Here is a 19,489-nt window from a genome sequence, read left to right as displayed (position 1 = left end):
CGTTTTTTAAGAGCCCAAGGTGACATTCAAACTAATTGTTTTGTTCGAAGGCAGGTTTGCCATCACTGAAGACACAAAAAACTGCATATATTCACATTTGAGAGGCTAGAAATGGCTTAAAAATTATTTTATAAAATCAAAATCAAATCAAGTATTAAAATTGTTAGTGGGAAGGATGCTGGTGAGATGTATTGGCTTAATACTGTCTGATAGCATGAATGGATGAAAACCACAGGACCCAGGATTGGAGAAGACTCGTACCTCTCCGTCCCCTGAGCATTTCCTGACATGAGAGACATGGAGGAATGAGAGGGTGAAGGCTTCATGATCAGAATCAAACAGGTGAACTGTGATGGCACGAGGGAAATGATCATGAGCAGGGAGTGTCCAGGTGATGACTTTATCTATTGTTAGTCTATCTTGCAAATTAGGGTTATTCAAAGTTAATTAAAGTTAGGCCATGAAGTTCCTCCTCTGAATTCCCAAAGTGACCGATTAGTCGTAGTGGGTGAGTTAAAGAAAAACAGTTCTTAAATCGATATCACTTCAGTGCAGTTGTGCAAGACAATTTGCCTTTAGTGCTGCAAGCCTTGAGTAGCAGGTTTGAAACTATAATCTACATTTAATAAGTTGTGAATGTGAACAAATACCACAAAAATAGTTCACAGGCTATCTGCATCTCTAAGGTATTACTTCCCCTTCCTCTCAGCTGAAACAACGCAACTGTGATTGAGATGTGGCCAAAGTGCTGACTAAAAACAAGATGCTCGAAAGACAAATCCATATATAGGTATGGCCACAGCACATTCGCACACCATGAGTAACAGGGTCAGAAGAAGAATGACTGAAGTACAACAAAGGTATAAACAACTGAGTTTTATTATCTTTGAGTTTTTTCCTACATGGGTTTTGGTGGCTTCTTTACAGACAGCTCTTGTTCCATGTGATTAAACACCACAGATTACTTTCCTCAAACATGGGTTTCCCGAATAGAGAAATTTTGGAGATTTAATTTGAAACAACAGTGACAGAACATACTGACTCACATACACAAAATACAAAAACCTGGCCATTTTATTTGCAACAGCACGTCCTCAACACCCCTGTATTCATGACTATCAACTTGATTAATACTTTAAGGACCCGCCTTTGATTGGGGATTTGTTCTAAGTGGCTGAAAATGAAACTGGTAAATATTTCATTATATACAGTCATTGATATTCATGAGTACAGGGAAATACTCGAGACGGGTGCAACGGATGTCATCGCCAGATTGGTCACGTTCCTCTCATCTCCTCGCTGATTGGCTGCTCACTCCTTCGGTTCTACACTCTTGTGCTGATTGGTCCTTGCAGCGTTCCCCGGTTTGTGTGGGACCACAGACAAACACTCATCAGAACTGTGGAGCAGACAGAATCAAATTATTTTCTCTGTCATCATTTCTGTTTATTAGAATTAAGAAATTTTGTGAATAAATAGATTAAACCAATGAGTTTGACATTTGCATGCAGTAAAGAAAAACCTTAAGCCATCAGAGCAGAGAACAAGTCTCTTACGTTCTTGAGGAATTCCTCAGCAACGATACGGGCCCTGGCGTTAACAGACAGTTTCATCTCGCTGATCTCCTTGTCTATCTCCTCCATGAAATGGATGACAAAGTCCACCAGCTTGTGTTTGTACATCTGCTCCGTGTGGAAGTTGGTAATCAAGAAGCTAATATCATATCCCTGAAATCACAGAGAGGAAATGAAAACAAAGTGAGTCAGCGAGGCTGGTCAACACAAATATCACGTGTGTAATAGCATTAGGAATGTCTATTGTAATTATTGTAGCATTTCATATTTGTATACTGTTTCCTGAACATCTGTGCATTAAGAGCCTCATGACGCAAGACATTTAAAAAAAGTTCAGTCTTCCTCATTTTTCTTTTATTCTTCCTCTTTACTGTATTTTGATTCCTCTTGTGTCACTCACTTTTTGATCCCATTATATATGAAGCAGATTGCCCCTCCCCCACTCTCTCTTACCTCTACTGGTTTCCTCCTCAGAATGAAGAAGTTCTCAGCTCTCATCATCATGAAGCGCATGAACTTGTGGCAAAGGATCTTCTCGATCTCATCCGCCTACAGTCAATTATAAAAGAAGTTATTTCTAACGCATACTGTCACAGAAAGCAGAAGCTCATTACAAATAAACTACTAAAACCCTGCTGGTTTTAATCACCTGTTTGACAGCAATGCTGACTCTGACAGAGTTGATGGATCCTTCAATGAGAACCTTCTCCTTGTCATTACGACTGATCACCACAGGCTGCAGTAACAGCTCCTTACTGCTCCTGTAATCACAGTAAAATACATCCATTAAATACATTGTAAATAAAACATCTTCTTATTCTTCTCATTGTATTGGAAAGACCCCTGCAAACAGGCCACAGCAAGCCCCTGGCTTATTTTTCAGCCTTGCCCATGCTTGTGTCATTTTTTCCCCTCGTAGATTTTCTTATGCAAGTTTGCACAAGTCTGCACTTGTGTGAAAGCAGCTGATGATCTACCAACAGCTTAAGGGCACGAGAAACAGGACGAAGCAGAGCAAAGGGAGGGGGACAGCCAGTGAGACTGTCAGCTCTCCAACCACATGCTATTTAACATACCTGACCTCCACCTCCGGCTTGTTGTGACGCTCCACCACCTGAGAGGAGAAGTTCTCCAGGCAGAGGGCCGCCTGCAGGGTGGCCCTCACAGCGTTTAGGTAGGGGCGCAGAGTCGCTGTCTGTGGAGAGGTTAAACAAGATCAGTGTCTGCGTCCAGGTCACAATGCACAGAAGATCTTGTTGGGCGGTGTTATTGTTATTTAGATCTGGGTACATGGCAAAATAAACCTCCCATTCTAGTGGGGGTGACAACACGCCTATTAGGTCAGGTGTGATGAGGAACCAGAAGGAACTGTGTGCAGAGATGCAGTGTCTGCAACTCAGTTATGACACACTTATACTCAAGATAGCTACGATATAGTTTTTTAGAAATAGAGCCACCAACAGCCCACTTTAATATAGAAAATATATTAAACAAATGCTAATTACATATACATACTGTTTCATAATACCTGAATGATTTTACTTGCATTAACATTAATGCACGGGATGCTTTCAGCTGACCGACATGCATCTCATCCTAATCATTTCCGTCTAGCCTCATTATCATTCTGTTTATACCGGATACATATTCACAGCGTTCCCGTCGTCTACTGACAGAGTTTTGGTGGAGCTACAAGTCAAAGTAACGATGAGAAACAGGGCCGAGAGGAAAAGACAGCTCAGCTCAATCACTTTAGTTTCTGCAAACCCTGTCAAGGATGCCCATTCTCCCATTTCACTGCCGCCAACCAGAAACGCCGTCTATGACAAACACATAGCTAGCTAGCTAACCTCTCCTTGAATGTAGCAGTAGTTAGCACAGGTACGTAGCTAAATAACAAAATATGGCACAGATTAAGAGCAAGAGACTTACCATTTTTGTGCTGTAAAAGACGGAAGTTCCTCAGCCACGCCTGGGACTCCTCTTCCGTAAATCCTACATCGTCGAGAACAGATAGGGTGCGCTCGTTTTGTATTCAACACGTCGTTTGAGGAGGCGGATGTATCCACGCACTCTAAACACTGCTGTTTGTGCTTACTACTCCGCCCAGGTGGAATATAATGTTCTTTAAAACGAGCATACCCGACGATGCGTCCATTCTGTTCTGTGAGCAGGAGGCAAATCGCTCAGCGACCGTTGCCTCATGACTAATTTTGACATTTTGTGACCTGTAAACGAATTAAAAATTACACCAGCGTCATAACATACACATGACACAGTTAAAGTGCTGTATTGCGAGTTTAGCGCCAATATATTTATTATATCTCCCCTTAACACAATATGGTTTATTCCGATGATACTACTCTAGTATCAGATTATCTATTCACAACGTCACATTTGTTTCGATAGATAGTATGATTTAAAATTCCCATATGATTTTTGTGAAGTTGTGTTATTTCAATTTGTTATTAGAATTGTAATTGTGTCGAAAATGGGCCATAATTTTATTTGAATGTATTTCACACCCCTCTCTTACCACCATGGTTTTTTCCATCATGGACGCCATTCACTGACGGTATATATCGTTGCTCTTAAACATTCATAGATATATATCTGCACTTTAAGTTCGTACCATTAAGCTCTTGTAATTCTAGAACTCCGTTGTGTTAAACGTTTGTTTTCAAAACAGTGAAAGTATAACGGCAGATATTAACATGTAAGAGTAATTTGGACAGTTCGGGCCCAGCGAGCTCGTCCTGTGGGAAACAGACCTGCGCGTACATGTATTTGGGCGCGTGCGTGCATGTTTGAGTGTGTATTTACAGTGTGTATCTGGTAGAGGGATATAGACTAACAATGAGATAGACAGAAACAACGGTGGCAGTACACCGCGGTGTCTCATCATGTGTTATTAACCACACCGTCATTCTCTATTAGTTCATCCGGGTACTGCCAGGTCTCTGCCTCACAGCATCATGAGTGAGCTGAAGGACTGCCCTCCACTGAAATACTATGACTTCAAGCCCGTCGAGCATGTCAAGGTTTGCCCCCGCTACACCGCAGTGTTGGGCCGCTCAGAGGACGATGGGATTGGCATTGAGGAGCTGGACACCCTGCAGCTGGAGCTGGAGACACTCCTGTCCTCAGCCAGCCGCCGCCTCCGGGCCCTGGAGGAGCAGAGACAGGTAGGACAAAGATGGGAATTATCCCATGCACTTAGCTTGTTTAAGTGGTGCCACATAAATCACACACAAATCCTAGTTTGGTTTAAGAAGTGTCACTTTGTAGTTTTCATCCACTCCATGTCTTGTGCTGTTGGTGATTCAAAACTATGCTGTGCCTCAGATCCTCACTGACTGGCAGGACAAGAAAGGGGATAAGCGCTTTCTGAAGCTGGGGAAAGACCCAGACCCCGCTGCCACATCTCGCCACAAACCAAAAAAACAGAAGTTGGATGGCAAAGGTGGTCATGGTCCAGGTCCTGGTCCTGGCAGACCCAAATCCAAAAACCTGCAGCCTAAAGTCCAAGAGTATGAATTTACAGACGATCCACAAGACATTCCCCGCACTCCTAAAAATGATGCTCCAAACAGGTCAGCATCAACTGCTTTTCATAGTAGCTCTCACTTCTGTTTATATTTGCCTTGCCTATGTGATTTCTTTGTTCCTCAAGTCAAATCATGATTTTATTTATTAGTGAGACTGATTTCAATTAGGATTCTCAGTGTTTTTTCTGGTAAGGTATTTTGTCATTTCAATTTTTTTTTTCATTCAAATTGTTTTCAGATTCTGGGCATCAGTTGAGCCATATTGCGCCGATATTACAAATGAAGAGATAAGATTGCTAGAAGAGCTTCTGAAACCCCCAGATGATGAAGCTGAGTATTTCAAAGTATGATAAAAAAAAAAAAAAGCCTCTGAGCTTGTTCTTATTTCATACACATCTTCACTCAGGGCCATGACCAAAATTCTTTGTGCTTTTATTGTGTTAAATACGTATTGAGCTTTGGTGCTGTCTGTGGTAACTGTAGATTCCAGCACTGGGGAAACACTACTCTCAGCGATGGGCTCAAGAGGATCTGCTAGAGGAGCAGAGGGAAGGAGCGCGAGCCAATGACAAGAAGAAGAGCCTCATGGGGGGACCGCTGTCTGAACTGGATGCAAAAGGTGAAGGAAGACTGCTGCCTCAGCCTAAATGCAAGACTACATTTACTACACCTCACCACTCATCTTCATGTTTAACTACTGTTTAACTAGATGTTGACTCGCTGCTGAAAAAGTCAGAGTCCCAGCATGAATCTCCAGAGGACGGCTGTCCCTTTGGTCCTCTCACGCAGCGTCTGCTCCAGGCTCTTGTAGAGGTGCGACTCATTATTTTGTGATCCAGCATGAACACCAATAATACTTCCATTTAAAAACACAAATGACTGAAAAGTGGGACTTGGCATCTTGAATATTTATGTTTAAATATTGTGAAAACACTGAAATGTGATGTTTTATTTCTGTTTGCTTTCAGGAGAACATTATATCCCCCATGGAGGATTCTCCTATACCAGACATTTCCGGGAGGGATGCTAATGATGGCGCTGGGACGTCTCCTCGAAGCCAAGGAAAAGCTTTTAGGTATTTGTCCTACACTTTGTGAATGTATGAGATATCAGAAGCACCAAGATCAGTTCTCTACAGAAGATCCTGCTGCATTTCTTGCCATTTTCACACACAAAGTCCAATATCTGACGGGAATAATAAACATATGCATAACCTGTGTTGGACCCATTCTGCATTACTGCCCTAATGGTTTAATTCCAGGTCATCATCATTCACAACACTAAGGCCTGCAACTGTAACTCACTGAACTATGAATATATTTACTAGAGAGAGCTTTATGTGAATGGGGATATATATATATAACACATGGAGGGCTGAAATAATTGTAAAATGTAAGAATGGAGCAGGTACATTTTGGTTCTGATCTTAACATATGTAGAAGTTGTTTTTCCCTCACCACACAGACACAGAGGTGAAACTGTTTGTCTAACTGAGGCTCCCTGGCCACAGTAATGTGTCTTAGTTGGGAGTTTTTGTTCATTCATGTCATGTGTGTCCTCAACAGTACTTTGAAATGTGCTGCGGGATAAAGTTTACTGTAGGTGTCAAGTCGCCTTTCTGAATTTTTAACCTTTTATGTCACATATCGCAAATCTTTTGTCTTTCTTTCCCTCCTCCAGTGTTCCTCACACACGTTCCCTGGAGGCACGGATCAAAGAGGAGCTGGTAGCCCAGGGGCTGCTGGACTCTGAGGAGCGACCTGGACCAGGAGGAGACTCTGAGGACGAGGTCCTGGCTGAATTGCAGAAGAGACAAGCAGAGCTGAAAGCCCTGAGCGCTCACAACAGAGCTCGCAAGCAGGAGCTGCTTCGGTGAGGACAAAGGCCAACAGTGGATACATTTACCATGAAGTAAATTGTAAACAGTTATGGTCTTATCCACGGTCAGCTGTTGACATGAACTTTTGATTTGCTGTTGTTTCACAGGTTGGCAAAAGAGGAGATGCGCAAGCAGGAGCTGAGGCAGAGAGTCAGGGTGTCTGACAATGAGGTGATGGAGGGATTTCGGCGGATCATGGCAGCACGGCAGAAGAAACGCACTCCCACTAAAAAGGAGAAGGACCAGGCCTGGAAAGCGCTGAAGGAGAGGGAGAGCATCCTTAAGCTACTGGACGGATAGAAGAAGCAACAGTGTGTGTCTGGTTTTTATCCAGAAAAATGCTGGCAGCATTTTCCCCCCACACAGTTTAGGACAGTTGTGACAGATGTTAGACGGTCAGTAAACAGCTGTATCTGTGATGAATGATACAGTTTACTGCAGGTGTACATGATTTGAGTAGGGACATTTCTGTTGTAGTTTTTATGTCATGTACAGCAGAAAGCAAAAATGACCCCAAACAGTTGTTATGCATCAGAGACTTTTTCTCCTTTTGTTGAATTTCTTTCTTTGTCAGTGGATTTTTTTTATGTTGCCTTTTTTTGTTTACCATTGTAATGTTATGAAAACAGTACACATGAATGTTTGAATAAATCAGTATCATTGAAGACAGTTTTTTTTATATCTATGAAACAACAAATCAGATGGGATGCATCATTCATACGGTGTGTGTTCTGCAGTGTTTTTAGTCCTGACAATGGGCCCCCTGGAAACCGTCTGGTTACGAGCATCAGAACCAGAAGATCTAAAATACAGACTGTTGTTAAGGATTCAAGAGTCAACAATTTTGGATCAATATAAATTTCTCATGTTGCTATGTTTATTTGCTTGTTGCTGGCCATATTCTGTTCTACGACTCTGCATTGGCAGACAGATATGTTCACTTCATTTACTAAATTTGACAGAAAAATATACATTAACTAAACACTATGACTTGTACATATTTATATTTGACTTTTATTTTGAAAACCAAGGGCTCAGTCTTCTCTTAGGGAGATAGTGGCAGAAACGACAGAGACAATAGAAGCTTTACAGGTTTTTTTAACTTTTTAAATTTACCTTTTCATATAACTCAGCCGCATGCAGTGATGTGTTTACCCCCCTAACACTACGGAGGGAACAACTGTGAGGAAAACCTGGTAAGCACATTAATGTGTAGAAAAAATTTGCAACAACAAGATTTTTGCTCTTTCTTCCTTCACTGCATTCTTACCTGCATTTACAGAATGTAGAATAAATTATGATCTATAACCAAGAACCTATCCATCCGTCTATTATCTATACAGCTTATTCTTTTAGGGTCGTGGGGGGGTTGGAGCCAATCCAAGCTGACATTGGGCGAGGGCGGGGTTCACCCTGGACAGGTCGCCAGTGTATTCCAGGACTGACATATACAGACAAACAACCACTTGTGCACATTCACACCTTTGGGCCCTTTTAGAGTCGCAAATTAACCTAACGTGCATGTCTGTGGACTGTGGGAGGAAGCCGGGGTACCCAGAGATAACCCATGCAGACACAGGGAGAACAAGCAAACTCCACACAGAAAGGCCCCAGGCCTGGGGTTCAAACCCACAACCCTCTCACTGTGAGGTGACCACTTTACCACCATGCTGCCCTAACCATAAAATATTTAGCCATGGATTAACTGTCAACAAACATGGAGACCAGTGGTGGTTATGCCTGAGGAGAGTTGAAGCAGCAGTTGTTTATTTACTGATATTACAACAATGTATGTTAGTATTATGTTAACATTATTACAACAACAGGTACCATTAGCAGAGACAACTCAAATGTAGCTGCCTTGCTGTCTTTGTAATCAGTGGACACCTTTTTTATTTATATGACATGTTATAAACTTATTTTGTAGCAATGTTTATGTTTTAATTTCTTGCATGTATGTATGTATGTATGTATGTATGTATGTATGTATGTACAGTATGTATGTATGTATGTATGTATGTATGTATGTATGTACAGTATGTATGTATGTATGTATGTATGTATGTATGTATGTACAGTATGTATGTATGTATGTATGTATGTATGTATGTATATGTATGTATGTATGTATGTATGTATGTATGTACAGTATGTATGTATGTATGTATGTATGTATATGTACAGTATGTATGTATGTATGTATGTATGTATGTACAGTATGTATGTATGTATGTATGTATGTATGTATGTATGTATGTATGTATGTATGTATGTACAGTATGTATGTATGTATGTATGTATGTATGAATGTACAGTATGTATGTATGTATGTATGTACAGTATGTATGTATGTATGTATGTATGTATGTATGTATGTATGTATGTATGTATGTACAGTATCTATGTATGTATGTATGTATGTATGTACAGTATGTATGTATGTCTCCTAATAATGTCTAATGTACAAGTAATGTAGAAATATGTAGAATAGCATACAAGAACTTATTTTACCACTGTTGTGCAATTTAACTAATTTATTATTTTCAATCTTTTATTATTTGGCCTCATTACTTTCACTTTCCCTTTCTGAGAAAACATCTCAGGTAGAGATGACCTCATGCTACCTGTGCAAAGCTTTCCTCTTCACAGAGCCACCACTAGATGGCAATCATTGTCTTTTAACTCACCAGGCCAACAGCATTTACATAGCAAAGGCTCTGTGGTTAATACTGCCTGAACACAGTGTGTGTCAGTGTGGTTTGTGTCCAGTTTTCACTTGAAGATATCCTCAGTGATCTTGATCCCAGGATAAAGCAGGAGACTGTTTGTCTCACAGTGTGCAGCTGTGTGCGAGGGGTCACCCAGTTCATCCTGTGGAGCGACAGACCAGCACAGTTATCCAGAGGGACACAACACAACAATAAGACACACTGCTCCCTCACCACCTCATCACATGGTCACAGCAGCCACCACCACACCACAGGATTTAGAAACAGGGCGCCTGGGTGGCTCACCTGGTAGAGCACGTACCACATGGACTTAGTCCTAACTGCAGTGGCCATGGGTTTAAATCAGACCCACTGCTCTTCGCTGCATGTCATCCCCTCAGTCTCTCCCCCTATCTATCTCACTCTACTATCAAAAATAAACACAAAAACGCCCAAAAATATAACTTGAAAAAAACAACAAAAAACATATTGTGAAGTAATGGGACTTGTCCCCATCAAATGTTTTTTGAACTATTATGTGAGTTTCAAAATCATAAGGCCCTTTACAATCTGATCTATGTAGGACAGATGCCATCATAAAGGTAACACTTATAGTATAACTAACCTTAACAATGAGGTCACTTTTATAATTTGTAAAATTTGTAGAAACTTAATTTCATGAAGGAAATTCATTCTTGTTATGCTCATGTTAGAGATACTAACCTGCTCCTTATCATTGAATAACAAAGGTTATTCAGCCCTCGAAAAAGCAGCGCAACACTAAACTATAGTGATGTTCGCTCAATGCACACTACAGCAGCATCATCACTGTTGAACTACAACTAGTCAGCCCGCTTGTTTATATTTTGAGCAGGCAAATCTCAAAGTTTTGTCAGAGGCAGAACACAAAGAAGATCTGCTCATTTTAGATTCAAGCAGGTTAGTATTTTAGATCACCTTTGTGGCCATTCAGTAATCTAACAAAAGGAATGGTCGGTGCCCTCTACGCAAATTCATAATGCCATCAGCCCATGTGTATGAAAGCTTTTAATAACATACAGACCTATTGAATCCTCCTCACAGGTGAATCGAGGCTGAATAGATAGCTGTGGCGGCCCCTCGAGGCTGGGTGTATCACACAGGGCTTTTGTTGCATTTGTTGTCAATAGGCCTAAACTGAAGGGCAGGTGGGTTTTGTGTTGATACACTGCTGATACATGCTCAATGATGCTCATCGGCTGTTTGCACATCTCATATTGAGCTGTTTTTTAAAGGCCAGCCAGACTCCTTTTGACAACCCAGGTGGTGCGTCCCTGAGGGATCTGTGAGGCGCTAACAGCTTCCCTCGGTCACATAGCTCTCTCCTCTCCCTATGTGAAATTCAGCTACGTGGTGAGCTTCTTCACTCCTCTCTGTCATGGCCTGTAAACCTTTACGGCTGTTTGAAGAAGAGGGCTCTCCACCGAAGGGTCTGGGTAAATAATACGAACTTAAGTACTCTGGCACAAGCCGAGCAGCGGCTACATGTCTGGAAGCTTTTTGTTTATCTACTCAGGCAATTATGAGAAGACAAATAACGTGTAAATGCTGTGCTACCATGTGGGCAGGCTGTGTGTTCTGTGTTAAGTGTTTACATTACACAGACACAGACACAGACACACACACACACACACACACACACACACACACACACACACACACACACACACACACACACACACACACACACGCTACTATCACCCCAGATCTCTTGTCAGTGGGGGCTACTTTGTCCATTGGCTCTTTGTTTTGCCAGTTTGTAATGTTTCTTTCTCCGGGGCTCTCCTCCTACTCCACCTCCGTCCCTGCGTTCCTGAGCTGGAACTGAGCATGGACAGAGAAAGGCTGACACACACACACACACACACACACACACACACACACACACACACACACACACACACACACACACACACACACACACAGGGGGAGAGACACATAGGGGTAAAGGGATTTTACGTAAATCTGTTGATCCTTTGTCCTAATGCTATGTCAGCTTTCATGCTGAATTGAAATAGTGTATGTGACAGAGATACAGACAGAGGTTGAGACAGCTGCTGAGGCCGGCTGGTCCACTGACAAGAGCCTCTGTCCAGCCAGGCTACGCCTCAGCTCTTCTCCTGCACAGAGAACTATTGTCTTCAGTGCTGCTTCCACTATTCTGATGTCATGGTTTGTCCTTCCCCAGCGGGCTGCTGTTGCTGTTGTGGTAAAACTTGACAGACCTTTTAGCCTGAAGTCAGAGGCACAGGCGACTGTGTGGACGAATGTTGAGATAGTCCCAAGTAGTGCATACACAAAACACCTTTTTGACCACTCCTTCACCCTGGTCCTGTTTTGAATCTTATTTGCCTCTCATTTGCATGGCAGTTGATGCTTTTCTTGTGTGACTCCTGAATTCGGCAGCTCATATGCAAATCAAACGTTTTTGGCTCATTCAGCCTCACCTGTCTGGGGTGCTTTGCTCATCTTGGATCTCTTTTCCAGCCTGTCATGAATACAAGGTATTTTGTACAAGTACAGTCAGACACAGACAAGCCATTCACTCAGTGTATTAGAGGCAACAAACCCAGTCCGACAAGCCTTGTCTATACATTGTAGGTGCAGTATAAGCCATCTTATCACCACTTTGGCCCAGACTAAATTATCTAAACAATTATTAGACGGATTGCCATGGAATTTGTTTTACACACACGTTCATGTTCTCTGGATAATGACACCAACTGATGATGTTGGCGATCTCCTGACTTTCCCCCTGGTGCCATCAGCAGGTTTACAACGTTGGCTTTTAGTGAAACATCTATTAGATGTGTTTCTGTGGAATTTGTTATGTTCATGGTGTCCAGAAGATGAACCCTAATGACGTTAGAGATCCTATGACATTTCCTGTAGTGTCTCCATGAGGTTCAACTTTGTGCATTTCACTACATTACAGAGAAAAATATAATTTTTCCCTCTACCATGTTTATCTGACAGCTGCAGTTACTAGTTAGCATTTTTTGTCAGATTAAGAGTTTACATAAAAAACATATGATAAGATTATAAAATACAATATACTGTTTGGTTTCCAACATATCTGGCTTGTGAGTCACCCTTTACAAAAAGCAATGTCTGGTTTAAGCCCTTTGTCTTTTTGTGTTAACAGTTCCACCAAGGAGACATTTCCTTTTAAACTGTTTGGTGCAGAGAGATAAGATGATCCAACATTTCACTACAAAGCAAAGATTCATTCTGATGTCAGTAATAATATACCTATGACATATATATATATAATACATCAACCTCAGGGGACATTTTACTGCACAGGGAGTATTTTTGCTTCTGAAGTACATTTATCTGATAATATCTAAGTTAGTGCATTTATAGAATCTGAATATTTATTCCACCACTGCCTTTATGATTTCAAGAGAAATTTCTCTTCAACTATTAGATGGATTGAGATAAAATGTTGTACAGATATTCAAGGTTCCCAGACAATGTATTTTAATAACTCTAGTGATCCTCTGACCTTTTGTCTAGTGCCATCGACAGGTAAAAATTTCATTTAGTCAAATACTTGTTTGACTAAATACCTGCCAAATTAATGACACTCAATCAGCCTCTGTTGTACTCTGTGTTTAGTGCTAGTCAGCAAAAGTTAGCATGCTTATATGCTAAACTGATTTGCTCAACATGCCGAACATTATACCTGCTAACTATCATTGTGAGTGTTTTAGCATGCTGATTTTAGCTGTGCCTATACAGCATGACAGAACCACTGGATGTTTACTCTTGGTCTCATTGTATAAAAAGAGGCTGACATTGGGGAAAGTACGTGAGTGATATGTTCATGGTATTTAGAGGAAGTGAGAAAAATATATAACTGATAACATCTGGTGAGATCAGGATCAGGGACTGAAGATGAGTGGAGGTCTGATAGCTGTTACACTCAGTGTCAAGACTAGTAACTATAATGTGCTGTTAATATTCAGAAACTCAATTCTTAGCCTCATGTTTGCTTATGATTTTTCTCTTTTTTTACCTCTGCCTCAGTAGCAAAGTCTCCTGAGTGTTGACACTGTGCCATTAGTGTTTGACTATGCTTTGTTAGAATCACTAGGCAATAACTAAGATAAGAGGCACAGAGATAGGTGGATAAGAGAGTGCCATGTTAGAGCGCTGTTTGTCATTGGCTGGAAATTTGGACAGCAGAGGTCAAAGCTATTGAGAAATATGCTTCACTTTGGAGATAAGGCCAGATAGGTATGTAGAGGAGACCTATGAGAGGACTATGTATAGATGTACAGTATATGCATATATTTCCACATAGTTTCATTAACAGTCTGCCACCTCAGCCTAAATATATATTGGGTTAATTTGAGCAGGAGGAACTGGAAGAGACCCAGCCTGTGATTCTGAGACATCAGATGATCGCCAGTCTCCTCCCCATATGGCTGGATGGATAACATGTCCTTTTCTGAGGACTTCCTCTGAACTGGAGGATGGTGGGGAAGAGAGAGGACATCACCGGCACTGTGGATAATAGTCATTGAGGAGCAAAGGAGACACAATGAAAAAACACTTCTCTCACCACCCACCACTTCGCTGTCATCCTTCCTCCATCCTCTTCCCATTTCTCGTTCGTTTCCTTTGCTCTGTTATTATCACCCAGATCATTATCAAGCTCACTCTTCCTCGCTGCGATGGAGAGGAGGGCTGGCCGCCCACATGGCTTTGGTGAGAGATTTCTAACAGCAGCAGCACAGGAGGAGGGGAAGGGAGAAAAACGAAGACAAGAGGCCCAATAAAGTCTATCTAAATATAGAGGCAGCAGGGCCTTTTTCCCCTTGTCCTTATAAAGAGCTGCTGGTGAATCCGGGTGGACTATCCTCCTTGCTGTACTGAGTGCTTATTACTCCCTCCAGGATCAGGAACATAACTGTTGGTGCATGGAAACACGCACACAAACACACAGGACTACGTTGTTTTATGAGAGAGAGAGGACAGGGAGCTTAGTGAGTTTTTTTCCTTACACAAGGGGGCAAATTATGTTTGGTGGAACATACTAAAATAGGAGAGGTTTGAGGAAACCTCCAAGAAGAAATGAGCAAAGGGGGCTGGGGGGGTTCCCGGCCTTCAAGATGGTGCAGGAGATTAGGAATGAAGATATAGATGAATTTATGTCCAAAAGATGCCCCTATTGGGCTCTCACTCAGTCTAACCACTCTAATGTTCTTAACATATAGTCAACATGATCTTCTAAACTTGGATCTGTCTGAAAAAATAGTTAGATGTTTTGTTTATTCGTTTTCCAAGAGATGTGAGGAAAGAATTTAGATGATTGTGACTCCACTCTCATGTCTGTGTGGTAAAAATAGAATAGCAGCTAGCAGCTAGTTAGCTCACCTTTGCTTAGCACAGAGACTGGAAAGAGGTAATCTGGCTCCAAATCCACTATATTTCATTTGTTTAATCCATACAAAAATCCAAGTATAAAGTTTTGGTTTTGTGAGCCTTATTGTGCTGTTTGTCATATTCAGACCGTAATTAGCAGAGTATGAAATCTGTCTGAGAGGTGTCACAGGGTCATATCGTAAGTTTCTGACAGCTATATTTCCCACTTAAAGAAAAATTACACAAGTCTCAACAAACTGTTGGTAACATGACTGCAAAGCTTTGTCCACTAGTAGTTACATCTAAGTACAATCCAATATTAACACTAATAGAATAAATGTAGTTAATAAGAAAGAGTTATACACCGTTTATTTGTTTTCACTTGTTAAAGAACCACAACAAATAACAAAAGCAGCTAAATTAAAGGAGTTATTAGTAAGTTTTGCTATCGCTACATAGCTAACGTTATCAACAGTCAGGTACATACCGTGCAACCACAGCTTGTTGTTTTAAACTTGAAGTAAAGTAGGGATTAGAAAAATGAGTTGTAAGGTGTTAATTGTGAGCTGTAGAGATTGGACGGAGCCAGGCTAGATAGTTTCCCCTGACTCTAGTCTTTGTGCTAAGATAAGCTAATCAGCTGCTAGCTGTAGCTTCACACTTACAGATATGAGAGAATCTCCTCATCTGTCAGCAAGACAACAAACAAGTGTATTTTCCTAGATGTCGATTTGGCTCTTGACTGTCCAGATGCTGCATTTGCATCTAAATGTAACAACATTGCAAACAATATTCTTTGCTGTACTTGAAATAGTGCTCCTGTTCAAAAGTGAAAATGCTTTATGAGCTGTGCATAATCAGGCTGCAGTCAGCAACGTATAGGTGACCTCTTTACTCAGACCTTTCCCCTCTTGAGAATGAAAAAATACAAACAGCTGCATCATCAATGTAGTGACTAATGTGATTTACCCCCATGTCCCACACACTGTTGCTGTCTGTCTGAAGTGCTGTTATCAGTGATGGCCTGTTTTCCGTAGTTGTGGTGTGTGACACCGGCAGCTGCTTTCTAACCCCTACCTTCGTTAAATAACTGTCTAGGTAGTAGACAAGTCATGTGCTCTTTAACAGAGACCACAGATAGATGTGTGTCAAGAGGGGATGCTGAAGCAGGTCACTTGCTACGCTCTGTGAAGCAAACAAGAAGTCATTTTTACAGCTGTCCTGATATACAAGTGGTGACAGCAAAAGTTCAGAAGTCAGGCAGAGGAAAAACGGTTCACTGTATGCTTTAACATCCTCTCTTACACCTGTTGCTTACCGTCCCCTGCAGTGTGTTGTGTGTGTCGCCACACACTTGTGGACACACACACATACAGTAGCCTACACATATACAAAGTGCTTTCATTGTGGCTGTCTGAGCTGAGATCGTGCTCCAAAGGCAAAAGAAAACCTGAATAACAGCACACACATACACTCACACAATGAACATCAGCACTTCTTACATAAGAGCCCCTCTTCCACACAGACAATTGCACTGCACAGTCTGACAGAGTCAATGTCAAACTCTGCATGAGAGAGAAAATGGGTATAATTCGTGCATGACCACTCAGTTGCTATGTGTACAGATGAAGTGGATTGATCTGTGTGTGTGTGTGTTTGTGTTTGTGTGGTTTTGTGTGTGTGTGTTTGTGTTTGTGTGGTTTTGTGTGTGTGTGTGTGTGTGTGTGTGTGTGTGTGTGTGTGTGTGTGTGTGTGTGTGTGTGTGAGAGAGAGAGATTGTGTGAGATTGTGTCAATTTGTGGTTGTGAAAGTCCCACTGAGAGAGGAAGCTCAGCTGTCAGTAGTTGTCAGCCACTGGGCCTCTCTCTCTCTCTCTCTTTGCTGATCCTGTCATTGTTTGCCCCCCCCCCCCCCCTTTTTCTGCCCCCCAACAGGGGTTGGCTTGGTTTGAGGTTGAGGTGGAGGCACCGCTCGTTAGTAGAAGCATGTTGGCTAGAGATAAGGAAATATGGCACACACACACACACACACACATACACACACACACACACACACACACACACACACACACACACACACACACACACACACACACACACACAAACACTTCTGGGCCGAACACATGAACATATGACAATCACACATGCTTGCTGCAAGCAAATGTCAACAAGATGGTGGCTAAAGATCAAGGCATTTATTACCATATTCTGTGGTAATGTTTAGGGTTGGTCACGGCATCCATAAGATAAACAAGGCTTTGACCTCACTTCACCCATGTACTCACCTCCTCTCTTGTCTACTTGCACTCTGTCCACCGCTCTGTCTCACCCCTTGCAGGGTGTTACCCATGCTACATTAGTTGCTCACATGCAGAATGACACAGAACGAGCAGCCTCTCTCTGTGAAGCTTGCTCAACGTTTGGTGGGGGTGAAATCATTGCTGTGTGTGCATGCCAACACTGCCAGACTGGCGTGGTGTGAAATGGACGTGAGTGGAGGATGTGAGCCTGGAAGCGTCTGTGGCGCCTCAACTCTGCTTGCCGTTGGGAGACGTGGGGGTGGGATGGGGGTTGTTGGTGAGGGGAGGGTGGGGGGTATCTGAGCTAGTGATTACAGCGCAGCTCGGATGGACCTCCCCAGGCTCTGCTTGAGTGAGAAAAACTCAGATCATATTACAGAACTGGAGACTTGAATGATTGGAAGGAAGACGGGGACTAAACTACAACCCACATATCCATAGATGCCCTGTTCATTGTGATACACTTAATCACTTCATTTTACTCAAAGTGCAACCTGTTCCAGCTGTTGTTGCATCTGTCTTTTTCTGTCAGGCCAACTCATTAATCCCTCTTCACTCCCATTAACTTTGATAAAGTTAACCATAAATATCAGTTCTGTGTGGTACTATCTCCTCTGGCTCATCTCATTATCACCAGCCCCAGTGGAAGTGCCAGAAAGAACTGGAGGTGTGAGAGTGGCATGTAGGGCCGTAGGAGCATGTGATAGGATGCAGACCTGCTGCTGGATAAGCAAGTCTTGCTTCTGCGACAGCCCTGAGAACTCAACTGATCCACAAATATCTCAGTTTTAATCAAGCCCAGACTCCACAGTTCTGGTTGAACAATTTCCAAGTTACTTTCTAGTAACATTTTCATTATCAAGCTCCTGGCAACACAAAAGAAGTATAAAAAAAGTATTATCAGTTAGGACCAACAACATACACTATTCAGTATAATATTTATTTATTGTTTAATCTTTAGAGGCTTATTGTTTTTTTTTGTAGGGGAGTGAATCATGGGAAAGAAGCCGTGTAAGTGCATTATTTTGATGGCCTGAAAAACTCTTGGCAGTTAATGGGACTCTTGGTAAATTTTTAGTGAGGAAATAGCACATTTATTCTCTTACTCATGAAAAGTTAGATTCATAAGAAATAAAATGAATCCTTGCTGAATTCAATGTAGTCAGGGGATTTGCCTCCAGTCTTACTTGGTCTGGTATGACCAGTAGCTAATGGTGACTAATTTTAACTAATGTTACCATCAGTTACTGTATATAAAGATGGACGATGCGTCTCTACTTCCTCCCACTGTTCAAAAATGAAGCCAAAATATTCCATGCACTGCCATCCTGCACCAGTGACGTCATTTGGAGCCAGAGTCTGCGCTATAGTGATCGGCCAGTGGCGTCGCAGTATCAAGGTCCCGTCCATATGCCAATCATTAGTAAATCACAGCTGTCAATCATGATATTTATAGCACCAAATAAATAATTAAGACCAAATTCACCAGAAAATAACTACTTGTACATATATCAGCATGATAAGAACTAATTAAAATGACAGAAACCATCTTTGGGAAAAATTCATTTGACATGTACTTGGAGCCGCTAACACGGAAGGGGCGGGGCTTATGAGCTATACTTCAGCAAACCCCCAGGGGTCGATCAAGATATTTTGGCTTCACTTTTAGAGAGCTGTAAAGAGCTGGAAATTTGGTATTAATGACTCTATTATTATCATTAATGACTGTTGCTCTGAGCTGCTGTTCCCCTCGATGCAGTTAATCCTGTTTGTCCTACTTTCGCAGGTAGCTCAGAATGTAATACACACACAATGTTAATACACCAAATATGAACACATTTATATGCAGCAGTGTTTCTGACTAGGTATTTTTGACCCCCCTTCAACTAAAGTCTATCACTGACAATGTTATTTGTGTCTTAACAGCAACTTTTACGCTTCCCCTGTAGCTGCCTACTGACTGTCTCCCAGACCGGTCCATGTTATCTAAATGGGCTATTGGCACAGAAGAAGGCCACAGGAGAGAGTGTGTGATGGGTTTCTGGGGTCTGGTCATTTCTTCTGAGTGC

At 41.8% G+C, this 19,489-nt stretch overlaps 2 protein-coding genes across 2 annotated transcripts; one reads left to right on the top strand and one right to left on the bottom strand.

The window, feature by feature from the left end:
• Positions 1-861: 861 nt before the first annotated feature.
• arpc4l (actin related protein 2/3 complex, subunit 4, like) lies at positions 862-3,656 on the bottom strand. Its single transcript, XM_056404991.1, has 6 exons — positions 3,507-3,656; positions 2,651-2,769; positions 2,224-2,335; positions 2,028-2,123; positions 1,557-1,727; positions 862-1,399 (listed from the first exon to the last, which is right to left on the bottom strand). Exons 1-6 carry the CDS (start codon positions 3,507-3,509, stop codon positions 1,394-1,396), a joined length of 507 nt encoding a protein of 168 aa, XP_056260966.1. The 5' UTR covers positions 3,510-3,656; the 3' UTR covers positions 862-1,393.
• Positions 3,657-3,955: 299 nt separating this feature from the next.
• On the top strand, positions 3,956-7,997 carry tada3l (transcriptional adaptor 3 (NGG1 homolog, yeast)-like). Its single transcript, XM_056404964.1, has 9 exons — positions 3,956-4,149; positions 4,512-4,759; positions 4,920-5,167; positions 5,361-5,466; positions 5,606-5,741; positions 5,832-5,935; positions 6,091-6,197; positions 6,803-6,994; positions 7,109-7,997. The coding sequence occupies exons 2-9, from the start codon at positions 4,550-4,552 to the stop codon at positions 7,299-7,301; spliced, it is 1,296 nt and encodes a 431-aa protein (XP_056260939.1). The 5' UTR covers positions 3,956-4,149; positions 4,512-4,549; the 3' UTR covers positions 7,302-7,997.
• The last annotated feature ends 11,492 nt before the right edge of the window (positions 7,998-19,489 follow it).

The sequence above is a fragment of the Seriola aureovittata genome, chromosome 2 (genome assembly GCF_021018895.1).
Source record: "Seriola aureovittata isolate HTS-2021-v1 ecotype China chromosome 2, ASM2101889v1, whole genome shotgun sequence".
In the NCBI taxonomy this organism is placed as follows: Eukaryota; Metazoa; Chordata; class Actinopteri; order Carangiformes; family Carangidae; genus Seriola; species Seriola aureovittata.
Note: the sequence above shows the minus strand (reverse complement) of the source record. Positions and strands in the feature narration are given on the sequence as shown.